An 18,694-nucleotide genomic window follows, 5' to 3' on the forward strand; every position below is an offset into this window, starting at 1 on the left:
TCTCAAACAAACAAAAAGTTGCAGACATGGGCAAACATTGCCTACCCCGTAAAGTGGTTTGTAAGGATCGTTGGCCACACTTGTAAAGTGTCTGGAAAACCTGAAAAGTGAGGTAAACAGGAAATGTCCTGCAATGGACAGGAGCAGGTCCCTCCTCCCCAAGAGTGAGGGGACCGTGGAATATGATGCAGGCTGGACACAAGAGAGGTGGGTGAGAGGCAGGTGAAGCTGGAAGAGCTGGGTCAGGATTAAGAGAAGGAGCCTAGAGCTGGGTATGACAGTACTTTGAGTCAGATAGGGAGGAGGGAAGAGGGACACAAGCCATGAAGGCATGGGGCCAGAGGACGGACCAACAAGGAGGCTAAGGGATATGTCACACACGACAACAACAGCAGTATCCATTCCTGTTCAACCTCTAAGAGGGCGACACCATGAGGGAAGGGAATTTGGTCACTATGGTATCTTTACCACCTAGGAGCTCAGTATTTGTTGAATGAATGAACGAACTAGTCCCTGTTTATTAAGATAATATGGTAAGTGCTTTACAGAAATGATCTCTTAGGTCTCCTGACAACTCTCTGAGGTTGGCTGTATTATTCCTATTTGACAGACTGGAAGACCACGACATAGAGAGGTCCAGGACTGAGCAAGGTAGGAAGTGGAAGATCCAGGATTCAAATGCCAAGATCCACGCTCTTCTGCTCTGCTATACAGCTACCCAGGCAACCCCGTCGTAGGCAGAAGCGGTCCCCTCCACCAGCCCCACCTGCTGGGACTCTTGCTTGCTAATTCCTGCCAGGCCCCAGGTTTTTTTTGTTTTTTGTTTGTTTGTTTGTTTTTTGAGATGGGGTCTTGCTCTGTGGCTGAGGCTGGACCACAGCCTGTGTGATCTTAGCTCACTGCAACCTCCACCTCCCAGGTTCAAGGGATCCTCTCACCTCAGCCTCCCGAGAAGCTGGGACTACAGGTGCATGCCACCACAACTGGCCAATTTTTTTTATTTTTTTTGTAGAGATGGAATCTCACTATGTTGGCCAGGATGGTCTTGAACTCCTGGACTCAAGCAATCCACCTGCCTTGGCCTCCCAAAGTGCTGGGACTACAGCTGTGAGCCACCATGCCTGGCCTGCTAACTCCTAATCATCCTTCGAAGCCCCATCCCAGCCTCTGGGAAGTCATCCCTGATGGCACTTGCCCAGCCTGCACTGGGCAGACACTGCTTCCTGGAGCGGATGTCCACGAGTGCTCTCATCACACTGCGCCCCAATTGCTTCTCTGTCCCCACCCCCAGAGGATGAGTCCCTGAAGAGGTGAGAACCGGATCGTCTTGTTCTGTTGTGTCTGTGGAGCGCTGGCTTAGAGTAACAGTGGAGGAAAGAGTAGCTGGATGTGTGAATCAACAATGAATCCTCTACTGAGGCTGACATGGAGGCCAGAGCCAGGCTACCTAGCAGCTCAGCACTCGGAGAGGCAGGCAGGTGGTCACGGACAGAGATCTCTGATGAAGGCCAGATTTGGGCATGTAAGATACACAAACTCAGAGGCAGAAGAAAATTATGGCGTGGTGAACCTTGGTTGCCTGGGTGGCACAAACTGTTCTACCACATCCTACTAGACAGGATGCTCGAAAAACAGGGAGCAAAGATAACAGAGAGAGAAAGAAAGAGCAGGCGGTGGGGGGAGGGAGGGAGAGAGGGAGAGAGGGAGGGAGGGAGAGAGAGAGGGAGAGAGGGAGGGAGGGAGGGAGGGAGAGAGAGAGGGAGGGAGGGAGGGAGAGAGAGAGGGAGAGAGGGAGAGAGGGAGGGAGAGAGAGAGGGAGGGAGGGAGAGGGAGGGAGGGAAAGAGAGGGAGGGAGGGAAAGAGAGGGAGGGAGGGGGGGAGGGGGGGAGAGAGAGAGAGAGAGAGAGAGAGAGAGAGAGAGAGACCGACCAACCATACTTGAAATCTGCAGAGGAGAAAACCATGGTGGTTTCAGCACTCAGACCTCTGAGACCATATCCCAGAGCCTGATCCTCCCCATAGAAGCGCACAAGTCTGGGCTCTCCACATCAAACAGCAGAGAGCCTGCACACCAGTGATGAGGCTTTGGGACTCCGCCAGCACCCCAGCAGGGTCCGTCCCGGCAGAACTCCATCGGATGGACGACGTGGGATGGGAAAGGCAGGAGGCGAGGCCGATGGGGAGAGAGCCCAAGCAAAGATGAGCAGTGCCAACAGGTTTAACTCTGTAGATAGGATCTTCTCCAAAAATCGAACACTGTGGTGCATAGACCAGTCCTCATTGTATAATATTGCCCTATGGGTGGTCACTGCACAAGTTTTCAACTTTTCTCCAAGTATGAAAACCTTCACAAAGAAAAACAATGGAAATACCAATAGTATTCTCCTTACAGAGAGCAGAAAATATCAAGAACAAAACATGAATGGCCAGTGATTGCAAAGTGTGAGGTCACCAGGACCAGAATGGCACAGGCTCCACACCAAAACAAAGCTGCATGGTCACAAAGAAACAGCAGCCTGAAGCTACCACACTGGAATGGCCACTCTTCATTCCTTCAATAACTGATGCATGGGATTTACAGGAAGAGAATGAGGAGCACTGGCTTCTACCAACGCTCAACACAGTTTCTTGGGGCATGTTAATTTCTATGAACTGTGATTACACAGGCAGGGTTAGAATTTCTGTAACACTGAATAAAAATCCTCTAACACCTTCAGTTGTCTAAGTCACAGAAGAAAATCCAACCAAAGGAATGACAGCCTAAACAATAATGACCAAATGATCAATTCTTACTGCAAATCTGAGGTATACAAAATGGAACCCCCATCATGAAAATCATTTTAAACCAGAAAATGTAGCATATTCACATCTGCTTATTACGTGCAACTGTGTTCAAAGACTGTCCAACTTGCTGAATGCCATTACCTAAAAGCAATGCAGAGCATGATACACAAAAAACACAACACCCCCACAACTAGGAGATTGTTGAGTTAGGTCTTGACAAGGAGCCAACTGGGCAGACAGCCAAAGACGAATAGTAAAGGAGGTTCATTTGATCCCTCTGTGCAATCAGGGACAGATGGGCTGGTCAACAAAAAACAACAAACTATAAAGAACTTCTGGTCTGTGCTGGTAAATTTGTTATACTTCCCTGCAAAGCTGTAAATAACCAGCTCTCTCACAACAGCCCATTTTCCCAAACCTCCTAATTCTGCACAGCCAAAGCAAACACAGCCTTTGCACTGTGCCCAGAGGGCTATTTGGCCCCAGCTGCTGCTCTGCCTTATTTTAAACCTGAGCTTTGCTTCATGGGTTGGATCCTCCTTCTTAGACAAAGGCAGTTCTCGATCATTTCCAACGGCGCGCTGGGGAGCAGCCACCTTGGACGGCATTCTGGCTCCCGCCCTCACACTACCTCCTCCTCATTACAACTAGGCCACTATTTTCTCCTTACGCCAAGTTCTTTTTTCTTTTTGTGCTTATATCCCATGTTTGGGAACATCAAAGCATCAGAGCCTACGTTCTCTAGACTAAGAGGAAGTCACCGTGTTGTAGGGCATTTCTAGCACTAAATATAACCTTGCTCTGCCAATGTCTCACTTAGTTGACCCATGTTTACCAAAATTCTACTAAATGAGCGCTGTGGCACTACAGTGCGATGGAAGAATTGCTCAGAAGGCAGAGCGGCATCCTCAGGCTGCTCGAGGTCCGGCTGGAGAAAAGGCATCTGTGCATTTAAGGCACAGCCAACACTCAAAAAGAGGAAGAGGCTGTGATTCAAATGGGGCTTTCAAACAGGAGGTGCTCTGTGAACTCAGATCACTGTGGGCTGGGGTGATCAGAGGCAGTGCTCCAGAGGTGGGGCTTCAGAGGGACTAGAAAGATGTGTAGAATTCAGCCAGTCAGGGGAGAGAAAGGGAGGGAGGGAGGGACCTGCTTCATCTTCACAAAGGAACAACAGCAAAAGTGTAAACTGTAAACCCAGAAAATATCCACTTCCCTAAGATTTGTGCAAACTCTTCAGCCTTTAATAAAATCTACAACAATGAAAGGTGAGGGGTTAAAATAAAAAATGCTACTAGCCATTAATATATAAAAGGAATATATATATGTATATATATATACACACACACACATAATGTTCATGAATAAAACATGCAAAATTCTGCAATTTATTAAAATACTGAACTACTTACTCTCCTAGACTTCGGTCACAAAAGGTAAATGCATTTGGGAGAAAAACAACAATATTCAGTTATAGTACAAGAACTTACAATAAAATAGAGCTCACCAAACTGCCAACAGGGAACTTTATGCTCTGTCAAGTAGTTTAACAATTCCTCTAAAATCACTAGATATACATTTAGACACATTCCTTTTATTGACAAGGAAATGGATTTATACTAAATTCACATTATGATACCCACATTGTAGTGAAAATATAGTAAAATTATCTTTAACACTTTTTAATGGCTTTTTTAAAACAAGTCCCCACAACACAAATTGTCCCTGCTGACGTGTTAGCACACAGAAGCGCCATTACAGAAAGAGGGGAAGTAAGAGAACTAAGGATTTCTGTCTGTCACTACGGAGGCAGCTGTAAGAAAAGCTCATGCCTCATATCGTATAGAACACAACCTCAGGGCTGGCAGAGCCCCAGCTGGTCTCCTGCTACGTGCCTAGGCCCAAAGGGGCAGAGTCCACGTATGTCAGGGTAGGGAAACGACAGAGGGCCAGGTACAGGATAAGTAGCAAAAGGACACATGGTCTCTGCGACGAAGCCGCCAAGAGCTCCTTATCTAGCAACTGACAGAGCACAGGGTTTACACACCGCCATTAAGGCCATGCATGTAGTAAATGCTTCCTCCTGAAATAAACATATTTTAAAAGATGGTTTTACAGAACTAAATTGCAAGAATACATTAAATGTTTTCCTGCTGCCTGACACAGCCCGAGCGAACTGTGAGCTCCTAGAAGATATGAACTTCATGTTTTTCAGGCCCAAAGCCTCCAAGAATGGGGCTAAAACTGCAATCTTTCAAAATTAAATCCCCTCACCTCTTTCTGTTCAACCTGCAATGCGGATTTCAAAATATCTCGAAGCTGTATCAACTGCCTTCTTTCTTCATCCTGGGCCTGTTTGATCTTTAAAAACACACACACAACAGAACGAATCAGAAAATTAAGACTGAGGTACAGTGAAACGTTGGTGCTCATGGGGCCATTTCCACACAAAGCGACAACTGCCTCCCTCGCTAGTCAAACCTTCCCTCCCACCATGACAGAGGACCGGCGTGGGAACGCCACACTCCACGTGGGCGGCACAGCATGGAAACACAGGATTACACAGAAGCAACATTTAGAGGAAAATGTCTGTTGCATTAAGACAGTTTTAACACCGCGGTGGGAGGGAAGCTTCTCACCGTGTGAAGATCTGTAGACAGCGTTTCAATGGAAGGTTTGAGGCTTTCCACGGCTTTGAGTCCATCCTGAAAAAAACTAGCAGGAAAAAGAAGAAACAGAGATGACACTTCACACAGGAAAAAATAATTTTGTCAGACAGATTAAAAAACTTCTTTAAAGTGACTGAAGTCATTATGTAACTCCTGGGGGAAAAGACTGTATGAACAGAACCTTAAAATATCAGGCAAACCAAGAATAAAATGACACTCAAAATTAGCAGGAGCAAATAGAAAAGGAATTGCAATAAGCTTAAGTATTTAAGATTTTTCTCAACCCATATAAAATGAGGCCTTGATTTTCAGTTTATAACGGGAGTGGGTTCTGCTCACAAATGGCAGCAACGGCTTTGATTGATTTCTTCTGAGCATCCAAACAGAAGCATATGAAGCTAGAAAGGCATGGGGCACAAGTGGAAGACACTAAAGAATGTGCCGCAACATGTGACCGCTACATGGAAAAGAGAAGGAACGCAGAGGCTGGGTGCGGCAGCTCAAGCCTGTAATCCCAGGGTGAGGGATTTGGGGAGGCCGAGGCGGGAGGATCACTTGAGACCAGGAGTTCAAGACCAGCTGGTCAACACAGCGAAACCCCTAAAAATACTCTATTAAAAATACACACACACAAAATATACAAAAATACAAAAAGCTACTACTCGGGAGGCTGAGGCACAAGAATTGCTTGAATCCAGGAGGTGGAGGTTGCAGTGAGCCGAGATCGCACCACTGCTTTCTAGCCTGGCGACAGAGTGAGACTGCCTCCAAAAAAAGAAAGAAAGAGACAGACAGAAAGAAAGAGAGAGAGAGAGAAAGAATGCAGAAAAGAACCAAGCAGCTTTGATGGCTACACTCTGTATCTGTGGGGTAGGACACCGTAGATGGAGAACTTGATATTTGTATCAAGAGGAATTTTTTTTTTTTAAGGCTGAAAACTCAATGCCATGAGGTCACCTATAACAAGTGATTCAGGAAATGCAACAGAGGCTGGACAAGTTTTTCCGCTGCAGTCATGGGCTGGTGTTCAGTGCCGCCGCCTCTGGAGGGTGCTGTGTGTAACCCTTTTGAGAGGAATGAAGAAAGGGCATTTCCATAAGCTAAGGAGAAAGTTCTAACCCATAACGAGGTCTCCAGGGCCCATGTAATGCGGCCCCTGTCTGCAGCTCCAGTCTCAAACCACACCATTCTATCCACTTTGTTTACACAGATCCAGACACACCGGCCTTTTCTCCCTTCCTCCGTGGCCACCAAGTTCTCCTGCCCCAGGCCCTCTGCACTCCGTTTCTTCTCTCTAAAGGCTTCTCCTAAGGTGTGTCTGCTTTGCCTGGTTGATTCCCACTCATTCTTCAAGTTTTAGGTTAAACATACCCTGGTTAGCCAGGCCTTCCATAATCCCCTACAAGTTATTCCCCTATAAGAGGCCTTCTTATACTTTCTCAGGGCATTTTGTATTTTTCTGCAAAACACTTGTTGCACTGCAATTATGTATTCATTAGTGTGATTGTTTAAAACAGAATTCCCTCATTAGATCTGAAGTTCTAGGAGGCACAAAGTACCCGCAAAGTCTGGCATATTTCAAGCACATGCCATTTATTGAATGAATAAATAACTTAATGAAGGATGGACTGTCACCAACTTTAACCAGTTTATTGGATAACAAGGAGACTATCTTTAAAAAGTGATCCGGGTTTTGCATGTATCATGTGAGATGATGTTTACTTCTTTTAAACTCAGCAGTAGCTCTGTGGGCGTTTCCCAGACCAAGTGCATGACACACAAAAGGCGCTGTGAAAACACTGCAGTGTGACGTTTAATGCAGCAACTCCAAGGAGGAAGGAGAGGGACACACAGGCTGTGGGGCATGAACACTGACCTGTGTTTATTAGGAGTCACAGAGGTCAGGCTGTTAGAATGTTCTCATTCATCGTTAGATAGACACACAATACTTTATGTTATACTCTTGTTCCTGTATTTTAACAGGTTTTTTTCTGAATACAGAGTATGTTTCTGAACTCATCTAATTCTTGTATTTTATTTACGTGTTTTTCTTTATGTAACTATTTTCTTAATCACTTCAAATTCTTGTGAAATAGGTAGGAGGACAGAGATTTCTAAGACCTAAGATAAAGAATAGGAAAAATATTACAGGTGATAAATGTAAAACCACCCAGGGAGAGGGAGCAGGTGTACAGCTCCAAGAACCTTTTCGACCTGGCAATTCTCCCTACAGTGAGAGGGAGGGAGGGAGAGGGAGGGAGAGGGAGGGAGAAGGGAGAGGGAGAGAGAGGGAGAGAGAGGGAGAGAGAGGGTGAGGGAGAGAGAGGGAGAGACAGTGAGGGAGAAGGAGAGAGAGAGAGAGGGAGGGAGGGAGAGAGAGAGGGAGGGAGAGAGAGAGGGAGGGAGGGAGGGAGGGAGAGAGAGAGGGAGGGAGGGAGAGGGAAAGAGAGGGAGGGAGGAGGGAGAGGGAGAGGGAGGGAGGAGGGAGAGGGAGAGGGAGGGAGGAGGGAGAGGGGGGAGAGGGAGGGAGGAGGGAGAGGGAGAAGGAGGGAGAGGGAGAGGGAGAGAGAGGGAGAGACAGGGAAAGAGAGGGAGAGAGAGGGTGAGGGAGAGAGAGGGAGAGACAGTGAGGGAGAAGGAGAGAGAGAGAGAGAGGGAGGGAGGGAGGGAGAGAGAGAGGGAGGGAGGGAGGGAGAGGGAAAGAGAGGGAGGGAGAGGGAGAGGGAGGGAGGAGGGAGAAGGAGGGAGGAGGGAGAGGGAGGGAGAGAGAGGGAGGGAGGGAGGAAGGGAGGGAGAGAGAGTGTGTGTGTGAGAGCGAGAGAGAGCGCGCGTGAGTATGAGCCCTGTAGTGGAATCAAGTGCTGAGAGACTTCTCGCCAGGACACAGTTTCCAGCATGACATTGAATGGTGTACTTGGAACAACAATATGAATTTGGATTTAGATTTAGAATTCATCTTTGTAATAGCCCAGCCAACCTTCACCATCCACCTACCTGGAAAATCTCCTCCCTCTGATTTTTCAAAGTGCTGACCTTCCCGTACCCTCCTTGAGGCATGTCTTGGCACCCAGACACCCCTTCAAAGTGCACTCAGCCCTGGCGTCAGGAGAAGCTTCAAGAAAAGGAACACTATTCCCTCTCCGCTGGCTGCTGTCACTATGACAGTCCTAAGTACACAGCCCCAGCAAATTTTCTTGAGCCCATTAACACTTCTCCAAGCTTCACAGAACTTTTACCATCAACATTACCCAATCAAATTTTGTTGTCTATTAAACATTTTCTAGCCTGCCTCGCCAGGCTAGAAGGGGTGTATTTCCAGCCTTTAAAATATGCCCACTTAGAGGCAATCATCAAATCCACCAAGCAGAGTAGCCCCTTTCATCTCTGGGCCCCACACACCGTGCTGGGGCCCCTCCTGCAGCCTTCACGCTACCACATTCCAATGCGGTGTCTGCTGATGAGGTCTGCTGATGACACCCGCTGCTCCCTCCTCTGCGAGCTTCTGCAGCATCCGGGGCTGAGGCTCATCTTGACCATGCACCCGAAGTTCACTGAGCGATAGCTGGTCACAGTGGTTTCCAGCAGGTACTGGCTCAAAGAACAAGTCAATTCAACACTCATCACCTTTCCAACCATGGCTGTCTTTTTTTTTGAGACAGAGTCTCGCTCTGTCGCCCAGGCTGGAGTGCAGTGGCACGATCTCAGCTCACTGCAACCTCCGCCTCCCGGGTTCAAGCAATTCTCTAGCCTCAGTCTCCCGAGTAGCTGGGACTACAAGTGTGCACTACCGCATCCGGCTAATTTTTGTATTTTTAGTAGAGACCATGTTTCACCATGTTGGCCGGGTTGGTCTGGAACTCCTGACCTCAGGTGATCCACCCCCGTTGGCCTCCCAAAGTACTGGGATTTCAGGCATGAGTCACCATGCCTGGCCAAACCATGGCTGTCTTTGTTTTCTAATATTATAATGCCCCACTTCGATTCCGCTAGAGTACAGGATCTTCAATGCTCAGCGGCAAAGGCTAGCAAGACAAGTTTTCAAGATATTCCAGGAACGAGGTTGAGATGAAAATTCCTTCCTTAAATGAAATAAAAATAAAAGAACATGAAGTATTCTTTAAGAACACTTAAAGTGAAAAGAAAAAAAATGAAGAAAAAGCAAAATAACGCATATCTAAGTAGTTCCAAGGGTCAATAGCCAAACCGAGCCCTGGAATCTAGTTTACACAGTGGCCTCTTCACCCTGGCGGAGCACAGCAGCACGCAGAGGCCCATGTCTGCCCAGCAGGGCACAGCACCCACCAGGTAAAGCTGTGCCTTTGGGGACGGGAAGCGGAGACTGGGCATGTGTGACGGGGGAATGAGAGGAGCTCCCACACGTGGAAACATGCACGGCTGTGAGCTCTTCTCTCTCTGCAGCTGAGTTGCTCGGGCTCCACGTTGTATCCTCCAGAACGTGAATTAAGAAAGTCAAAGCTGCTTGACTGATTTGAAGAGCAGGCAGCGTACACACTCTCTCTCATATCCAAAAAGGAAGTAATGGAAGATTCATATTTTTAAAGGTTACTGAGCTCATGTCCATAAAAGGCCAACTACTTCACTTTTCCACAAGTGGTCTGTTGCTACCCAACTGATTGGTTTGGGCAAAATAAAGGGAGGGAAAAAAGGAAATCCCAGAATAGCTTCTTCTTAAAAATAAAATATCAGCAAGGAAGCGACCCACTTCCTAAATTGCCTGACATAAGAACTGAAGAAGTAATTTGCATGCTCATCACAAAGTTAAAATTTTGAGTCTCCATAAAATAATTCATCTTGAAAACTATACAATTTCAAGGTCTTTTCCACCCTCTAAGTAGAGATTAGCTGTCTTTTAAATTTTTTTAATATAAATTCATGGGGTACAAATGCAGTTTTGTTACAGGCCTGGTGGTCGACTTAGGGCTTTCAGGGTATCCAACACCAGAATAACATACATTGTACCTATTAAGTATTAATAATTTCTCATCATCCCCACTCCCCTCACCCTCCTGAGACTCTGTTGTCACTCTGCTCTCTACATCCATTGGTATGCCTTTTTTAGCACCCACTTAGGAGTGAGAACATGCGATATTTGTCTTTCTGTGGCTGGCTTGTTTCACTTAAGATAACGACCTTCAGTTCTATCCCTGTTGCTACAAAAGACATAATTTCAAAATTTTTTTTTTTTTTTAAATGGCTGAAGATCTCTTTTAACTTTGGATGAACCACTCGGCACATCCTCCTTTGCCACCTGACCTCAAGTGCTTTAGAAATGCAGCATCATCAAAGCTGTATTAAGAATTCCAAAGCAGAGCTCAGTTCAATTCCACAGCGTAATTCACTGCTGCAAATCTGCGCCAGGTAAATGCGCCACACACTGCAGATATAAAACAAATCAATGACATGGCCTCTTTCTTAGGAGCGTAGAGTTCAGCAGCAGAGATACACGAGGAAGATGTCATCATGGAGACAAGTAGAGGTGTGGCGGCAACACAGGAGGAAGAAAAGGCAAAAGGAAGAAGCATTGCAAAGCAGGAATGATCCATGAGCTGGGTCCTAGGAGGAACAGAAGACAGGGAGGGCACAGAGGAAGGAGGCCTTCTAGGAAAAGAAACAATTGTGTACAAAGGTAGGTCGCTGGCGGCATAGCCTGCTCTGGGAAGGTAAGCAGACAGGCGTGGCAATTCCACAAGGAAAAGATTTCTCGTCAGTCCACACCTTTCACTCCCGCTGTCACAAGGTCAGCTGGGCCATCGTCATCTCTGGGCTGCACAGGGACAGGCGCTGTGTTTCCAAGCAATTGCCCACATCCACCCTTGTCCTATCTGGTTCCTTCTCCGCAACATGCAGAGTAATCTTGTTACAGCCGAGAAGCTTCCTGAAGCTGCTTCTAACCAACACCACTGTCTCTCTCCCCATCACTGTTTTGCCTTTTCATAAACTCAGTTAAATATTGGCTCGTGCTTCCTACTTGCCTCCCCCATGAGACCCCAGGGTCCGTGAAAGCAAGAACTTTGCTTTCCTCCTTACTGCATCACCAAAACCCCTAATAGCACCTGGCACATCACAGGAGTGCAAACAAATGATCCTCTGCTTCAATCTCTTCAAGAGCTTCCCAACACATTTGGGATAAAATCTAAAACCTTTTGCAAGAGGTCTGGGGCTGTCCACATCCCTAAGGCTTTTCTATGCAGTTTCGTTTCAGGCCACTCTCCTTTTCACTGAGCTGATGTCACCTTGTCCTTTTTCCTGCCTGAAGACCTAGACCCTGCCTGGAACGTTCTTCTCCCACTCCTTATCTGCTGGCTCCTACTCATACTTTAGATCTCAGATCCATGTCTCCTCGGGGAGGTCTGCCGCTCATTCAAGAAAGAGCCGAGTACCTACTGTGTTCCAGGCACCGCGTGCTGGCTGTTGGAGACTGTATCAGGTAACAAAATAGAAAAACAAAAACCAAAAAACCCTACCTTAAATCTTTATCTATATCAGGTCCTTCTATTATATTCTTTCTTAGATTCCTATACTTTAAAACACTTTTGTAAACATCTAATTAGAAATTCATCTCTTTCAGTCCAACTTCCCTACTTGACTCTTCGAGCAGGAACTATGCCAGCTTTGTGCATCACTGTGCCTCTGGCCTCTGGTCCAGTGCCTGACATACAGCATGTGCTCAACAGAAGTGTGTTGGGTGGGTGAGTGAAGGAGCCAGGGGCCTGTCTATATCAGTGACTGGGGGACGAGGAGCAGAAGCCAGGTCAGAGACGTGGGTCAGACTGAAGTACTGACATACATGGCAAAGCTGAGTACTTGAGCAGCCCCTGCAGGTGGAATTCTCTCCTCCTCCTCTACTAACATCTTCCTTTGCTCATCACAGTCCTTGGCTCTACAGGATAAGTAATATATAAGAGTGTTTTCTTATTTTAAAACACTGCATTAACACCATACCATTTCTCTTTTAACAAACATCTGAGAGATGCGCAATAGGTTAAATTAGTTTGTCCCTCTACAAAAAGAGCCAAAAATAAATATATTTGGCAATGACTACAGATTTTTTATATTGTACATATGATTTTATTTTTAATGAAGATATAATCCCCAAGCCATAAAATTCATCCTTTTAAAGTGATTTTCAGTAAATTCACAAAGTTGTGCAATCATTAGCACTCACTTCCAGAATATTTTCAATATCCCACGAAGAAATCCTATACCTGTGAGCAGTCATTTCTCATTTCCTTCTTCCTCCAAGCTGCGGCAATCACTCATCTGCTTTTTGTCTCTGTTCTGTCTGTTCTCAAGGTTCACCCGTGTTGCTGCATGAGTCAACACCTCATTCCCTTTACTAGAGACTTCTACGCGAGTGTTTATTTCCTACGAGCTATCTATAGGTGTCCCAGAAGTTGCCATACATGAAGAAACATTTAAGATAACATCATAACAAAGAAGAACTTACTTGCATTGGGCATGAAAATATTTGATCAGATTCTGAAGTAGATCCACTCCCTTTTTAATCTTGATTTCATTGACCTTCAGTAGATACTGTTGAAAAATGAAAAGGAAATGTCACAAAAGCAAGCAGAATATGATTTTAAAAGGAGCTTCTGAGGACTGAGATGATTTCTGGTACTTCTTTGGCATCTTTCACAATGCATAGAGTGCATGATTGACACTTAGTATCTCCTGGATTCCATAACCATTTCTTTATTTTGGGGCCATATGAATTATCTGACAGTCAGATAATTAAATATTTAAGTGCCAAAAACTCCTAGTAATAAGACAGTCTATCTTAGCCTGCTAGGAGAAATCTTCACTCCAGCTGCATGGAAGACTATGGATGGTTCAAATAAATGGGATTTCTAACCATCTCAAACATACTTCTTCCCAAGGTCCCTTTCTTTAAGAACACTAATTGCTAACATATTGTAGCTGAGATGCTTGGCATTGTGTCTCTGGTCCTGAGACATTTTCCTTACACGTAAAATAATGTGATTGTTAGAAAAAAACAAAGTTTAATTGAAATGAATTAAAGCTATTTTTAACTTGGAGAATTCATTAGTGACCACGAAGATATCAGAAAGCCTCAGGGAGCTACCAAACCAGTGTCAGGAAATAGAAGGACTTCATGAGTCCCCATCTCCTCCGCTGTCAGGAGACGATCTCTGAGACGGAATGTCCCCTGGAAAAGCTGCTGATTCATGCCCTGGCTATCAGCTGTAAACGATGGGCGGGGGTGGGGTAGGGGTACCCAAGTTCAGATGCTCACTGAGGTCTCTCTGCAGCCCAAGGAGGAGGTGGAAAGCTGCTGTGAAACTGTAAGCTACAAATTGTCCTTCTGCCTGTAACAACTACCTGTAGGTCCTTCTTTCCCTCTTTCTTTGATATTTATTAAATATTTGTCAATGTATCAACTTTTTAAATTTTGACCTAGAAATTCTACTTCCAGGGATTTATTCTAAGAAGATAACCACAAAAGTTTACAAAGATGAACAGAAAAGGAGATACACTGCTATCTTGTTTATAAAAGTAAACAATGGCAACAGCCCAAACGTAATGAGTAGGACATTAACATATGGTGCATCCATACAGAAAATACTGTGCAGCCACTAAGCCAATAAAACCCACAATTTCTGACATGGACATCAACATACTAGAGAGTGAAAATAGGTTATAAAGCATCAGCAGAGAAAGATCTACTTATACAAATTTTTTTGAATGTATACACAGGGACATGTAAAGATGTTTAGTTAAATGTCAAAGTGGTTATCTTTGGGTAAGTAAAATTTGGGGGCAATTTTTAATTCCTTTTATATATATTTTCTTATATTAACCAATTTTCTTAAAAAGCATATACTATTTTTACAAACAGCAACAGAGGATCTCTCGCACCTTCTCCACTCACAGAAGGTCTGTATTACCTATTTGACATACTGAATTTCTTTATTAAATGAATTTTGAAGAAAGGGCTCCACAGCTTTAAAATAAAAGCCTGAAAGCCACTGTTCTAGATTAGATCCTGGGCAACTAAAATTTTCAACACCTAAACAATAGCAAGCACTTAAAGCTTGAGAACTTCAGTTTGCGGAAACAGTCAAATAATTTTAAAGTCACGTTTTTTGTCTGTTTTTGTTTTTTGTAGAGACAGGGTCTCACCATGTTGCCCAGGCTGGTCTTGAACTCCTGGGCTCAAACAATCCTCCCACCTCAGCCTCCCAAAATGCTGGGATTACAGGTGTGAGCCACCCTGCCGGGTCTTTTAACATGATTTTAATGGAGGCAATCTAATTCACTTCAGAGTTAGATTCTCAAGGAACTGTTATTCAAATGATCTTTCTCACCTATGGAAAGAAAGGCCTTCACAGCCCATGACTATCTGGCCAACTTCTACACTCTTCATCAGATGTCTTCTCCTGTGAAAACTCTGAGTTTACTGTTAGATAAGCCCACCTCTGCCTTTATGCATGCATATACTACAGCTCTCACTCAACTGTGAAACATTAGTGCCTGACCCCTCCAAGTGCCAGCTCTGCAGAGCCAGGACCCAGCACTACCTGAGGACTGCTCAAAAGATGGCTCAAGTCTATGACTTAGAGGCATCATCTATACAGTGTATTTCCATTAAAATAAATGACTTAGTCAGTTCACAGGATCAATTCACCTGGACACAGAAGAGAAGAAGTAACCAGTGCAAGGTGCATATACCACAGCAAGCAACGACAGAGCCAGTGGAGAACCCAGTTACTCCTTAAGTCATGGCTACGACCTTCACACACTACTTGAATTTCAAAATTTCAGTATGCATTTTAAGTAGTCTTAAAGTGTTTAGGTAAATTGATTTCTACTTTACTAACCAAAAAGAGCATGACCTGAACACAAATACAAAATTCATCCTTTCTAAAACACTACTATTTAATTTCACCCTGATTGTTTGTAAAACGCTACTACAGTACTTAATTAGAAACAATATCCTTACAGAAGGAGGATTGAAAAAAAAAATACTCTGTGCTTTTATAACACACAGCAGTTTCCTAGTCCCTGTCTCATGCTGTTTTGCTGATTTCTCTGCCACTCTATGAGGTAGGCCAGGAAGGTGGTATTATACATATGTGCTTTTCTTTTGAGAATGCAACCTATTATACTATACATATGTGTTTACAAAAAAAAAAATGTGCATAAAAACATCCATTCTCCTATCCACAAGAACCCTTTAAGTTTAATTAAAGGCTTTATCTTGAGAATTCATTTCATCAAGTGAATATTTAAAAATACTCGCTTGTTTTTCCAGTGAATATCTCTAAACATTCAATGAAAAACAAGGCAATAAAGTGGGAATAAAGGAGCAAAAGACACGAGACAGACATAAAAAAAGTAGAAGAACAGAAGTAAATCCAATCATATCAATAGTAACATTTAACGTTAATGGATTAAACAATCCAATCAAAAGGCAGAGATTGTCAATCTGATAAGAAAAACATGATCCAGCTACCTATATTATCTATAAGAGATACACTTCAGATTCAAAGATGTACACAGGCTGAATGTAAAAGGGTGCAAATAGTAACCAAAAGAGCTGGAGTGGTGATATGGTTTCAATGTGTCCCCTAAAAGTTCACGTGTTGGAAACTTGGCCCCCAGTGCAGCAGTGTTGACAGGTAGAACCTTTGGGAGGTGACTGGGTCATGAGGGCTTTGCCCTCATGAGTGGATTAATCCATTCATGGATTACTGAGGGAGTGGGACAGTTATGAGAAGAGTGGGTCTCTTATTAAAAAGCCAGTTTAGCTGTCTCTTGTGAGGCCCCCACCATGTGATATCCCGCACTGACTCAGGACACTGCAGAGTCCCCACCAGCAAGAAGGTCCTCACCAGATGCAGCCCCTCAACCTCGGACTTCACAGCCTCCAGAACTAGGAAAGAAATTTCTTTTCTTTATAAATTACCCAGTCTCAGGTATTCAGTTATAGCAACAGAAAACAGACTAAGATAAGCAGATATTCTAACCTTAGACAAAATGGACTTAACTTTCAACTGCTACCCTGATTCCTGGGACTGATTTCCCTCTGCTGACCACTTAAGAGCTTGCTCTGGGAATAAAAACTCATTTAAATACATTTCTAAGATATATGTATTTACAAGGGTTAAGCTCCTGCTGCAATTAACAAACATACATTCCAAAATCAGAAAGTGCCTTCTGGATTAGCTTTGCTGTTGATTGCTTAGAGGGAATTAAGAGCTGGCCAATGCCAGTTTCAATGCCTGTCACAAACATCACCCATGCATTTTGTATATTTGAAACCTAAGTTTGCACCACTATGAGAGGGAAACAAATGCCATCCAGGGCGAGGGAGCTTCACTGGCACTGCCAGGAGGAACCAACTCCAGGCAGAGGTGGCAGCTGTTTCCATGTGCCATTTGTATACACGTACCTGGCAAGCAAGGCACAAAAATAAAAAAGCTGTGAGCAAAGGCCTTCATGATCCACGGTCTCTGATCTCAGAGAAATGCTCTGAGAGTGTCCGTCCTGCTGTCTCCCCCTAAGGGATGGGCTGAGGCTGCGGGATGGAGTGGAGCAGACAGGCGCTCCCCAGGCCACCTGGGCCTTCAGGCTGGATGAGTGCCCCTGCCTGAGCAAGTGAGGTCTAGGAGGAAGTCAAACGGGTGACTTGGCTTCCCATTCACTCACATACACTGACACAGGCCATGGTCTGTCATCGCTGTATGGTGTTTTCAGCTGACTTCTCACCCTCCCACAAGCCAGTCACTGACTCCACTGGTACAAGAGAACTCAGACATCTCATTTAAATACACTCAAGGAATAAGTATTTTAGCAAGAGTATGTATGTGAGGCCAGAAAGAACATTCTATACATTTAGTGGTTTTTCTCTACTTTTAAGAAAATGTTGGTGTTAAAGTAACCTAATTCTACCCTCCAGGAAGCTAGCACTTCCCTAGTAAAAGAAATGTCAACACAGGGGCAAAGGGAGTCCAATAATGCATGTGGCGTTTTCTCTGAAGCCACAGGTATCGGTGAGACGCTCCCACAGGTGAGGGCAGAGCCGGCACAGCCTGGGCTGTAGGACCTGCCTTCACCACCGCCTTACCTCGCACATCTGCAGCTGGAAGAAGCGCCTCTCCTTTTCCATCTCTTCCGCAATTTCCGCTCCGCTTATTTCAGTCCGAATCATCCCATGGAGCTTGGCGTGTTCCTTTTTCTCCTTTTCTATCTTGGTTCTACGTGTGAAAGCAAGGATCAATCAAGATGCCTGTTGGCACGGAACTCAATGGGACAGCCTTGAAGCCGCCCCAGTACCCAGCGTGGCAAGACCAATGCTCACCACATGCTTCAGCACAGGCGGCCTCTTAACTCCCTCAAAAGGAAAATGGGTGTCCTCACGAAGATGTCAAGCTGGGCCTTCCCACTTACTCAGCAAGTACTTCCTAAGCACCTGCTTTGAGTCAGGTATGGGTCAGAGGAGGCGGGAAGTCTGCACAGGGCTTGGAGGGTTCCTTCGGCATCAGCATTCGGAGCCTGCCTGCCCTCTAGTAACCCAAGGGCACTGTCTGACTCTTCCCCGCCCACTGTTTCTCCTCCTGGACTTCCTCCCTAGTCTCTGTCATCACCTCCTCACTCAGTGAAGCCACACCAGTTCTCTGCCTTGACCTACAACACCGCTCATCACTGTAGAAGACAACCAACCACCTTTCCATGCTGTCGGCTTAATTATCCTTTCCACATTCATCTCGTGCCTAACCTGTATTACCTAAAGGTCGAGTGCGCAGTTCAGGGTAAAAACTGACCAACGAGCACATCCAAAAAAGAGTCACCACGGTAAAAAGGAGCCACAAAATCATGTTTGCTAAGGTGGGCTTGAAATAGCCATGAGTTTTTATTCTGGAGAAAAGGAGACTAAACAAAACCAACAGCACTCAAAAAACGGAAAGGGCTGCCATGAAGACAAGGGAAGCAGCTCTTTCTGTAGAGCCTCAAGTAGACACCACAAGACCCAAATAGCATGTTCTTTCAAAGGCATCCAATGATGAAATGGGCTACGCGGGGTTCCAGAGGGTTCCCTGTCATTAGGGTGAGGAGGACTAGAGTGTTTAAGACGAGGCAAGAAATGTCATTTCTCTGTGTGTCCTGCACTGTGTAGGTTCTCAACAATTTGAAGGAGTGAAGGAGCGAATGAGTGAAAAATAAACACACAAGAGACCCTTGGGGAGGGATGTTTA

The 18,694-nt window shown here is 45.1% G+C and overlaps 1 protein-coding gene across 5 annotated transcripts in view; it reads right to left on the bottom strand.

Moving 5' to 3' along the window:
* ASAP2 (ArfGAP with SH3 domain, ankyrin repeat and PH domain 2) overlaps positions 1-18,694 on the bottom strand; it is a 203,160-nt gene that overhangs the window by 68,734 nt on the left and 115,732 nt on the right. For all 5 annotated transcript variants that reach the window (XM_015111666.3, XM_015111664.3, XM_077960160.1 and 2 more), the window contains exons 6-9: positions 17,566-17,695; positions 12,922-13,007; positions 5,424-5,499; positions 5,059-5,145 (exon numbers count right to left, since the gene is read on the bottom strand). In XM_015111666.3, the coding sequence (XP_014967152.1) occupies positions 5,059-5,145; positions 5,424-5,499; positions 12,922-13,007; positions 17,566-17,695 (379 nt within the window). The remainder of the gene's footprint in view (positions 1-5,058; positions 5,146-5,423; positions 5,500-12,921; positions 13,008-17,565; positions 17,696-18,694) is intronic.

The sequence above is a fragment of the Macaca mulatta genome, chromosome 13 (assembly GCF_049350105.2).
Source record: "Macaca mulatta isolate MMU2019108-1 chromosome 13, T2T-MMU8v2.0, whole genome shotgun sequence".
In the NCBI taxonomy this organism is placed as follows: Eukaryota; Metazoa; Chordata; class Mammalia; order Primates; family Cercopithecidae; genus Macaca; species Macaca mulatta.